This window comes from Sminthopsis crassicaudata, chromosome 6 (genome assembly GCF_048593235.1).
Source record: "Sminthopsis crassicaudata isolate SCR6 chromosome 6, ASM4859323v1, whole genome shotgun sequence".
Taxonomy (NCBI): Eukaryota; Metazoa; Chordata; class Mammalia; order Dasyuromorphia; family Dasyuridae; genus Sminthopsis; species Sminthopsis crassicaudata.
Genome location: NC_133622.1, coordinates 245,136,801 through 245,148,845, shown reverse-complemented (window position 1 = coordinate 245,148,845; position 12,045 = coordinate 245,136,801). Strand labels below are relative to the sequence as shown.

General features: G+C 36.5%; 1 protein-coding gene across 1 annotated transcript in view; it reads right to left on the bottom strand.

Moving 5' to 3' along the window:
* Nucleotides 1-9,291, bottom strand: part of LOC141547565 (glycine N-acyltransferase-like protein 2) — a 29,794-nt gene extending 20,503 nt beyond the window's left edge. The window contains exon 1 of the mRNA XM_074275951.1: nucleotides 9,262-9,291. Within this exon, the coding sequence (XP_074132052.1) occupies nucleotides 9,262-9,291 (30 nt within the window). The remainder of the gene's footprint in view (nucleotides 1-9,261) is intronic.
* Between the last annotated feature and the right edge of the window lie 2,754 nt (nucleotides 9,292-12,045).

Genomic DNA, 12,045 nt, shown 5'->3' with positions numbered 1-12,045 from the left:
TCCAAAACTCATCATCTGGAATGATCAGGTTGGAAGAGAAAGCTGAAGGGTCTGTTAAATGGATGCTGTTAAAAGGGCAAGGGTGGAGCCGGTGGCCCAAGGCCAACAGGAACCAGAAGGAAGTGAGGAATTCATAGGGAATGTGAAATTATGTTACAAAACTTTGAAGAGATCTCAGTGTACAAAGTAAGAGGAGGGACTGAATGAGATGAGGTGAGATCTTTCAAGACAGTTGGTGAAAATCGAGTAAGGCTTCATCTACTTCAGAGTTCGAGTAGGCCTGAAGGACTCTGAAGTTCAAGCAAAGGGCATTGCCTTCCCCTCCTATTTCATCCAAATATGGGCAACTATGTACTTATATATTATTATATGTACTCTCTTTAACCTGGCGTTCTTCACCCTGGCTTCCCAGCCTGGGTGGCCAAGCCAAGATGGATAGCCAAAAGAGGTAAGGGTTTTGGTAGTGAACACGTGGGTCTTCTGACCAGGTGTTCACTCGGGAAAGGCTTTTAAGATTACACGTGGCTGTTCTTGAGTGCGCTACCGGTTATTAAGCTATAGATTCAAGAACAATTTACAAGGAAGTAAAGAAAAATGGACATTTGTGAATATAATTTTTTCTACTAATATATATTTTTTCTTGATTTAATAATTAGTTGTTATATATTTTGAATCTTCCCTGATGTTCTGCTGGGCACATGACTTCATTTTGCTTTATTTTTGCTTTGTTTTGCTTTGTATTTCTTTTCTGTTTTTCTTTTTTTCTTACTCTGTTTTTTCAAATAAAATAAATTAAACCCTCCCCTCCAAAAAAGTAAAAAAAACAAAAAAAACAAAACAAAACAAAAAAACATGAAAAAGCATAGTGGCAGAAATTGGGCATAAACCAATATAAAATCAGAATGAACACATAGCCTAAATATAAAGAGACATACTTCAAGAAAATTTAAAGAATGTGGAACATATTTTTCAGACTTATGCATAATTGAACAATTTTTGAAAATAAAAGTTAGAAAAATAAAATGAGAGCCACATTTTATGGGTTGAGAGGATATGAAGTATAACACTAAATAACATACCTTTTTATTCTATGGAAAATATTTAATGTAATTTATAAATCTCTTTTTTTAGCTGAGTTTGGAACATAGCCATGTTGTGTATATTGAACTACAAGCAGTTGAGCCAACAGAGAAATCTTTCTTTCAACAACATGCAAGCTGACTAATAATGAGATCAATGTAGCTTTTTTGTCATAATCAGTAAAGGCTACTGAGAACAGTCACTGCTGCAAATATTAGGGCCAGCATAAGGCAATATAAAAATGAGGCTATGTCTCTATTCTCAGAATCTTTAAAAAACTGTAAATATAGAAAGTCCAGAAATATTTCCTTGAGGTAATCCAAGAGGATTATAACAGATGGTAATTAATACCTGTCCTAAATCCCCTAGAAGTGTGAAGTATGGTTATCTTCTGAATTCCTCAAAGAATGATCTGGGTGGTCTCACATGGCTTCTGACTGGTGGGCATCAAAGTGCCTACACTATAGTCTTTATATGTCTTGGGTACAATTTTTTTTTATTTATAGGGGAATGTAAGATCCTTCTGAGTATTATTGTTTCATTCTGGAGCTTGTTTTGCCAGAGCTCAACACTATTCTGATATGCAGTAAATATTTGATCAAAGTATTATTGACTTATGAAATCTATATAATCCTTTACTCATAAATTGCAAAATCAGAAATGGATGCCCTGGGATGGAACTGAGAGTCTCCTCCTCCTTTTTCTCTCTGTCCAAATGTAAGAATATTAATTGGATCTTGAGGTGGAAGGAACACCTCCAAATTTAGTCCTTGAGAGAAGTTCAATATTTACAAGTCCAGTAATGAAGGAGTGGGAAAGAATCAGGATTGTCCTTGATCCATTTACCTGGAGGAGCCAGTGTTTAGAAGGATTTGCAGTGAAGGAATGGCTGTTTTCTCAGACACCAGACAGAGAAGACAGAACTTCCACCTATAGCAATAAGGTAAAGGCTAGGAAACCTTCAAACTAAGTACATCTATGAAAGCATTGTGAAGCAATAAGAACACTAGATTGAAAATAAAAATATTCAAAGTTCTCATGACATCAGTGTATGTTTCAGGACAAATTTTAGAACTCTCATTTTTCTAATAAATTAAATATGATATATTCAATGACCTGTAAGATCCCTTATACATCTAGAAACATATAAAATGGCTATACAAACCCAATAAAAATAATATCATTCATTATATAGCATTTTATAGCTTAGCAAAGTATTTTTACATCCACTGTCTCAGGTACTCCTCACAACAAACAGAAAGTTCAAGTATTTGTACCTCCACTTTATAGATGAGGAAATTATTATCTTTCTTAAAGCAATGAATCAATTTGCCAATGGTCCATGATGGAAACTCTCAACCTCTGACTCAGGCACAACTGGGAGAATAGGGAAGGGCTCAGAAAATGTTTCCAAGGGTTCGTGTATCGTTGGATTTGTGACTAAAGTCACTGTCCAATCCTTTGGTGCCTTTTAAATCAAAGACATCAGGCAGCTTCCAGAACAGACCAGTGAACATACCTCCCTAGTATTTTGCTAGTAACACATCATGTATAGGGAAACTCAGGAACAGAAAAAGCTCTCCCATAATCATTCTACCCTATTGTCCTGGAGCTCTCCACAGCCAATCAATGACACATGCTGTCAATTCCACCAACCAGTAGATGATTCTATAGATAAGCCGATATTTATTATGTACCTCAATATGACAGGCAATATTTCCTAATAGTGAACATAAAAACCAAAAATAAAGATATTCATCTCCTCAAAGATCTTGCATGCTTTCAGTTGAAACAAGGTGTACACTTATACGTAAATGCTAAATGTATACAATGAACATAATTAAGAGGTTCTAGAGGGAGAAAGTACTTTTGGATAGCAGATGAGGAAAAGCCTCTTTTAGGTTGAGCTGAACTGGAGCTTAAGCTGAGCCTTATGGAAATCAGGGATTCTAAGAAAGAAATGAGGAAGGAGTCTACACTGAGCTTGGACAATGGCCAGGGAGAAGCAGTATTGTGAGGAACAGAAAACCATTCAATTTGAGGGAACCATAGAATGTATAACAGGGACTTGAATGTATATACTATTTCTAAAGGTAAATATCATCATAGATTCCGAGTTGGAAGGATTTGTGGCAATATATAGTCCAACAGTGAATTGTTTTTTCTTTTTTTTAAACCAATGAGGAAATAAAGTTCCAGGAAAACTAAATGACATTTTCAAGATCACAGTGATAATAAATAGACGGGTTCTCTAAGAACTAGGTCATGTGACCCCAAAGCTGGTGGTCTTCTTTGATGAGAACCAGGTTGCAAAGAACTTTAAATATGGAACAGAATTTGATCCTAAAGACAATAGAAAGTTTCTGTAGTTTTTTTGTGGAAAGGAGTGACACGATCAGAATGAGGCTATAGGAATATCAATTTGACAACCAAGTCCTTCATAATTTGATCTCAACCTGACTCTTCCAGCCTTCTTACTTCTTACTACCATTGCTGAATCCTCCTGATTAGGAAAACTGGCTCTCCTGTTCTATACATATGACAATCCATCGGCATCTCTGTGCCTTTGCTGTGGCTGAAAGCCATGCCTAAAGGACACTCCATCTGATCTCCTTTTTATCTCTCATTGTCACCTCTACATTTCCAAAGTAGATTTTGTCTTATCTCCAAAAAGGTGGAGCTTAGACAAAACTCGTGACTGAGCATAGGACTATTTTAGATCTGCAGCAGCAGGTAAAGCTCAATTTTAGTCCCTTGCCTTTCCTTCTGGTAGGATCTTGCCCTCCATCTGCAAAAGGGGTCACAAGCTGGAAGACTCTGCTCCTTAGTTTCCCCACTTCTGCTGAGCCAAGGGCAGTCTCCCTCTAGACCTTCCCTCCTTACTAACCTGTGTATTTCCCATTTCTTCTCTTTTCTTCTTCTTTTCCTTCCTTTTATCCTTTTATCTCTTATCCTGTCTTTCCTCTCTTCCTCTATCCTCTCCTCTTCTTTTCTTTCCCTTCCTCTATATTATTATCTTTGCTTTTTTTTTCTCTTACCTTTTCTATCTCTCTCTCTCTCTCTCTCTACTCCCCTCTCTGACATATCTCCTCTTCCTCTTCCTCTCTCCTCTTTTTGTTAAGAATTCAGGAGATAATTATATCTCACCTTGACTCCAGACTAGCTGCCCAGAATCAAGGATAGGTATTGATTGCCACCCACTGTAATTCTCTTTGTAGAAATATTTGTGGACTTTCTATACTTGGATTTTATTTTTAAGGATTCTATTTTTATTACAGAGACACAGCTTTATTTTTTGCATTTAAGGATGCTGGCCCATATATTGGCAGCAGAGGCAGTTCTCAGAACTTCTTACTTCTGATGATAAAACAATATATTCATTTCATCTCTGATGTGCTTGCATGTTATGGACATGAAGAATTCCATGTTGTTTCAAGTGTTTGTAGTTCACCACATAGAACATAGTTGTGTTCATTATTGATCTAAAAAAGAAGCTCCGTAATGACGATATATTTCGTACTTCTTTTCCTAGTACAAAACTATATGGCTATTTATGGAGTATGTTTTTAAATGTGTTGTAAGATACAGGTCAAAAGTTGCGTGGAATGGTGCTTTCCTGGTAAATGGGGAGTCCAGGCACAATCCCAGCTGATGGAAATAGAGGGTGGATTTCCTCACTTCTCTTTACTATAAGGGGATCATTAGGGTCTGATTCAAGGGTCCCGGGTAGTTATGCACTTGTAGTGTATATAATCACATCCAACCCAAAATAAATGAAATTAATCATTGGCCAAGTATTGTGGGGGGAGAAATTTTCAGAGGTGGATTCTCCAGTCCTGATCCCTGATGAGGATCAAAATTTTGACAACAAATAACTCAAAATAATACACATTTTGTCAGGAACAGAGAAATGCAATTTTATATAACTATCAGAAAAAAAGCAGTTCCCCATTCAGAAGACTTTAATGGCAACTGGCTAAATGAAATTGTTGATACTAATGAGAATATCATATACATGGACCCAAGATAAAGTTTTTTTTTCCCCTCCAGGAGCACTGCAGTAACTCTGAGAATAATGCCACAAGTTTTGCACACTGTGAGTAATAATGCTTAAGAGTACTGTATTTTACCACTCCAGTAAGAAAGAGCTTTGTTCAAATCCTGCCTCAGAAATTGGTTAACTGAAGTACCTTAGGCAACTCACAACCTCTTTGAATCTGTTTTTTCTTTTGTGAAGTAATTATAATAATACTAATCTGAGGTACTGAGGTACTTAGGCAACTCACAACCTCTTTGAATCCATTTTTTTCTTTTGTGAAGTAATTATAATAATACTAATCTGAGGTACTGAGGTATTTAGGCAACTCACAACCTCTTTGAATCCATTTTTTCTTTTGTGAAATAATTATAATAATAGTAATCTGAGGTACTGAGGTACTTAGGCAACTCACAACCTCTTTGAATCCATTTTTTCTTTTGTGAAGTAATTATAATAATAGTAATCTGAGGTACTGAGGTACTTAGGCAACTCACAACCTCTTTGAATCCGTTTTTTCTTTTGTGAAGTAATTGTAATAATAGTAATCTGAGGTACTGAGGTATTTAGGCAATTTACAACCTCTTTGAATCTGTTTTTTCTTTTGTGAAATAATTGTAATAATAGTAATCTGAGGTACTGAGTTATTGGTAAGATAATGTGAGATAATTCATTCAAGTGTTTTGAAAAAATTAAAGTTTTATTTAATCGATAACTATTTTTAATCAACACATTATCTGTTGACATGTGAGAGAAAATCTTCGCTTCCTGTTGAACTGTGACTCAGAATGTCATTGGATATAAGAGATTCAGAGATTCAAAATGAGTATAGTGAACAGTGAGAGAAGTTGAGATATGTATAGTGGGAAATCGGTCAGAACAAACATCATTGCCATATCCATGCCAAAAACCCTAGATGGGACACAGAGTCCTGTTACATTTTTGTCAGCAATAACAAGTATTGAAACTCCTGATTAATCAAATGTCAAACAACACGAGAGAACTGAAAAATTAGGAAATCGACTAGTATATAAAATAGCATTATAAAATGGCAAAAGTCTACATTGCGATCCCTTGGTGCCTTGGAGGGAAGTGCTTGTATTGTCAAATAAAAAAGACTGAAAGAATGAAGAATCAAGAATTAAGATTTCCAGAATTTCCCATCTGTGTTCTGTATCCTAGTGTAGACTTTCAGAGTATAATCAATGTAAAGATGATTTTGGTCAGCCTTCAAATATAAGACCAATTATAAGATCCCTGGGAGGCAATGCAGACATGTGTTAAGAGCCAAGCTCCCAACTCCGTGAGAGACACAGGGGAAGGAAATGACAGAGGTAGAGATGGGAAGAATGGGGAGAACGAGTTTGAGTTAGACCATGGTCCACAAGTGCTACTAATTATTTTATTTATCACTGGGATGCAAAGGACAACAATGACTAGAATGTAAGAGCACTGATTAATAGTGATCTTTTCCTGGCTTAGAACAGGTGACTGAGGAAATGTCTACGTCTTAAGTTGATTTTAAGCTGGATAAGTTGCTATTTTCTGTATTGTTTTAAAACTCACTTTCTCTAGACAAATATAATTGTTCTTGATTGTTATTGAGTGTGTATTTTCAATTACAAACAGAATAGATGAGGAGGCAGTAGTGATTTTTGTTAATGCAAGGAATTATAATTAGAACAGTCAACTATAACTGTACCCAAAGAAACAGTATCTTTATTTTGGCTTAGCGCCTCAAAGGTATCAGGATGAGATTTTATTATAAGCCTATTGTGATGAGCTTCTTAAAAGATCAGAGAACAAACACATGTGGACTGAGGGCCAGTTTGCGTATAGGCCAGCTGTTCTTAACCTTTTTGAATAAACATCCCTTAGGACAACTATCTGGTGAAATCTAAGGAATCTTTCTCAGAATCAATATGTTTAAATACACAAATGAAAAATAAAAACAGAATTATAAAAGAACCAGTTAAATAGTAATATAGTTACCAAAATATTTGTAACTCTTAAGTGAAACTTGAACTCAGGCCTTTCTGATTCTAAGATTTATATTTTCCTTGTAATCTTCATATAGTTGAGATATGTTGAAAGAAAATAAGTTGTGGACTCTAAGTAATTGGTAGATGACAGTGATGGATGATGTCTCTTATGACTATCACAAGAATTGGGAAGAGAGTTTAGAAATTAGTTTAATTGGGTTTGAAATGTGACAGCTGGTACACATTTCCATTCATGCCAACCACAATTAGCCACATGCAAACCAAATGATTTAAGTATTTTGTGGCCAAGCCCCTTTATCTCCTCCACATGGCAATAACATGGCATATTATTCTGCCAAAGATGTTGTATAAAAGCAGTCAGCAGCTGCTTTGCAATGCCCCTGTCTCGATATTCAGGCAGGGTATAGAACATTCTCGATTCTTGCTGTACAAGAAAAATCAGATTTAGAAAGAAGGTAAAAATAACCTGGGATCAAAAACAAAAATTCCGGCAAACAATAACAGAGAGAGCGCAAATGCTGTGTTGTGTCCACACTCATTTCCCAGTGTTTTTTTTAGCTGGGTGTAGCTGGTTCTGTTCATTACTGATCAATTGAGTTCCTGTCTTTTTATAGGGGACTCATATTTTCTTATAGAACATGTTTTTCTGTCTGTTGCTCAGTGGATAGAGTATTAGGTCTGGAGTCAGGAAGACCTAAATTCAAATCTGGCCTCAGGTATGTACTAGCCATGTAACCCTGAGCAAGTCATTTAGCCACAGGTTAAATTTAACTTGTGGCTACCCCAGTTTCCTCTCTAATAATAATACCTAATTGTTATGGACCAGAACTCTGAACTTGAATTGATGATACAATGGTTATCTAGTTTAGCATGGTGCTTAATAGCTCTCTAAATTCAGTATGATTGATTTAATCTTACAACAAATAATGGTTTCCTAGTGACATAATGATTGGTTTATACTCAGTGTAGCGCATATAGGCTGGGAGCCTCAGTTAGATTCATTCAGAGGGCAGAGAAGACAGGCGGGCGCTCACACTCTCAGAGCCCAGGAGAGAGATTCGTTGGATCTTCAGTCAGGCTCTTGGTGGCTTTCCTGAGGGACTGAGAGGCTCAGAGAGAGAGCTTCTCTAACTCATGTGGACTGGAGGCTGAAGCACAAGCCCTTGGACTCAGATTCATTCATCCCATCCCACACTACTTGGTGGCAGGCTCTCCTCCTTCACTTCTCCACTGAAAAACCAAGATTCTGGAAGGCCTTGAAGAAAGCTAACTGGGCCCCAGGAAAGGAGACAAGACTTTGAAAGAGATAATAAAGGATTTGGACTTGGCTGTCCTTATGGTGATTACTGAACTGAAACGAAGAACTCCAGAACTCCAGAACTCCAGAAGAAACTCCAGAGAACTCCAGAAAACCGAACCAAGAACATTACACCTAATCCCTAGAATTGTGAGGATCAATGGAGATAACATGTGTAAGTCTCTCTGCAAGCATTAAAGTGATCTCGGATATTTTTTATGTAGGATCTGAGGACTTCATCATTAAAGTCATGGGTGGCTATTTCTGGCAGCTCTCTCTTGTTTATCACGAGGCTCATATTAGAAAAGTAAGTCCTTGGCTTTTTGCATGTGGCTTTTTCTCCCTACCCATACGATCCTGACAAAAATTCTCTTCTCCTCTCACTGCAGCAGATTCCTATTTGTTCTTCCTAACTCCATTGGCTTCTCACTCTACTCCATAGTCATACTCATTTTACACAGGGAGAAACTGAGGCCCAGAGAAGCTAAGTGATTTACTTAGAGTCAACCATCCAGTAGTGTCTGAGTCAGGAATCAAACTCAAGTTTTTCTGACACAAAGTCTATGTACTGTGGCACCTAGCTCCAGCAGGAGCTCAAAGATTTAAAACTGAGATTCCAAAACTGTAAAAGTTATTTTTGTAAAATATAGACCTGACTCCTCAACTCAAGATATCCCAGTGGCTCTCTATTCCACCAAGGAACAAATTCAAACTTCATTCTTTCTCATTTAACACCCTTTACAACTCTAGCTTCCTCTTCCGGTTTAATTATACACTATTCTTCTTTATGCATGCTATAGTCTAGACTTCTTCCTCTTCCTCCTCCATGTTTCTTCATTTCATACCTTCGTGTCTTTGTAATGATGGTCCCTCATGTCTGCTGTGGACTTCCTGGTCACTTTGGGTTCTTCTTTTTTTTTAATGACATTATTAAAAAGCACATGTCATTTTAATGACTTCATAGTTAACCATTCTAAAATATCCTAGTTTCCTTACAAAGTTCTCTGAGCAGTCACTTAAAATAGAGCATAGCAAAATATAGTCATCATTGCTTCTTACAATCCCTAGTAATCTTAAAAATTAAGTTAAAGAATGGCTTTCTATATAAAACCTCTCCTGAGTCCCTTGTATTGTACCCTCCATTGCTACCCGATCTCCTAATATCTCAATTGTTTTTTTAATCATATATAATGTGTGTGTATGCATACACTGAATTGAGATGTGAATGTATGTTAACTCCATTATACAGTAAAAGTTTCTTGAGCAAAGAAACTGACTGACTTTGTGTTTATATATCCAGCTCTTAGAACAAAACTTGCCATATAATGGGTACTTCCTGAATGCTTGTTGGTTGTTATTATCGATTAATAATTTCCTACCTTCTGAACTTCTTATTTTCTGTACTGGATGCTTCATGTGATCTATCAGCTTGCTTTCCTTAGAGGTATTAGATTTCAGAACATCTGTTACATAGAGAAACCTCTTGGAATAAGCCATCTGTATTGACTTGGAAGTCACAACATCTCTTATCTTTTCATTTAAACCATTTTGGCAACCTGGAAAAAGGAAAACAGTATTCATATGGCTTAACTGTCTCCACTGAGGATTATTGAGTCATTTATTTAAAGTTGGAACAGACTTTAGAGACTATTAAGTGAATCCCCTCATTTTACACAGGGAGAAACTGAGGCCCAGAGAAGCTAAGTGATTTACTTAGAGTCAACCATCCAGTAGTGTCTGAGTCAGGAATCAAACTCAAGTTTTTCTGACACAAAGTCTATGTACTGTGGCACCTAGCTCCAGCAGTAGCTCAAAGATTTAAAACTGAGATTCCAAAATCTGTAGTTGTGCAGATGAGAAAATTGAGCACAAGAGGAAAAAAGTATGACTATATATATATATATATATATATATATATATATATATATATATATATATATATATATATATATATATACACACACATACACACATACATACTATATATATAAATATATATATACATGTATATATATACATACACACATACATTATATATATATATATGTATATAGTATGTATAGTATGATGACTATATGATGTAGTCAGTGCCTGAAACAGTATGTGAGCCTTGGCTTTCCTAAATTCATATCCAGTACTCTACTCACCAGATGGTACTCCCTGTTTCCTGAAAAAGCGCAATGATCCTCCAGCATCTCGCTGCCTTTACCCACTTCTGACTGAGCAGAGGCAGATGAGAGACAAGGGACAAAATTAGTTTCAGAAATGTTTTCTCTCTGTTGACTCAGTCTTCAGGGCCCAGTCCTGATTCAGGGAATATTTGGTCATCTCCAACCCTTTCTTTAGTCAAAAACTAAATCTCTCTTCAACTTCCCTAAGAATTTCATTTGTATCTGTCTTAAGCAAGGAGAATAGGAGCAAAATTGGGTGGGAGGGATCTGAGAGATCATACATGTTAATCCCTTCATCTTCAGGAGAAAGAATTGAATTATCCCAAAGTCACACATAAAGAAGAAATAGTGCCTGGATGGAAACTTATTCATTCTTTTCTGGGTCTGGGGTTCTTCCTACAACACAATGTCATTTACACATCAGGACCTTCTTAAGACAGAAGTGCTGTCATTCTCGACTTGATAAATGGTAAAAGGATATGAACAGACAATTTTCAGATGAAGAAATTGAAACCATTTCTAATCATATTAAAAGGTGCTCTAAATCACTATTGGTCAGAGAAGTGCAAATTAACACAACTCTAAGATATGATGACACACCTGTCAGATTGGCTAGGATGACAGAAAAAGATAATGATGAATGTTGGAGGGGATGTGGGAAAACTGGGACATTGAAACATTGTGCAGTTGTGAACTGATTCAACCATTTTGAAAAAAGTAATTTGGAACTATGGCCAAAGGACTATCAAACTGTGAATACCCTTGGATCCAGAAGTGTTTCTATTGGCCTTATATCCCAGAGAGATCATAAAGGAGGAAAAGGGACCCACATGTGCAAAAAAGTTTCTGATACTCCTTTTTGTAGTGGCAGAAACTGGAAACTGAGTGGCTGCCCATCAGTTGGGCAATAGCTGAATAAGTTATGCTATATGAGTCTCGGGGAATATTATTGTTCTACAAGAAACTAGGAGCGGGATGATTTCATAGAGACCTGGAGAGACTTACATGAACTGATGCTGAGTGAAATGAGCAGAACCAGACGATCATTGTACATGACAACAACATGATTGTACCATGATCAATTTGATGGATGAGAGTCTCTTAAACATTGAAGTGATTCAAGTCAGTCTCAATGGTCTTATGATGGAGAGAGCCATCTGCACCCAGAGAGAAGATTGGGAGCTGAGTGTGGATCACAACATAGTATTTTCACTCTTTTTTGCTGTTGTTTGCTTGCATTTTGTTTCCTTCTCATTGTTTTTATTTTCTTTTTGATCTGATTTTTCTTGTGCAGCACAATAAATATGGAAATATATAGAAAAATTGCACATGTTTAACATATATTGGATTACTTTCCATCTAGGGGAGGAGTGAGGGGTAAAGAGGGAAAAATTTGGAACACAAGGTTTTGCAAAAGTGAATGTTGAAAATTATCCATGTACATGTTTTGAAAATTAA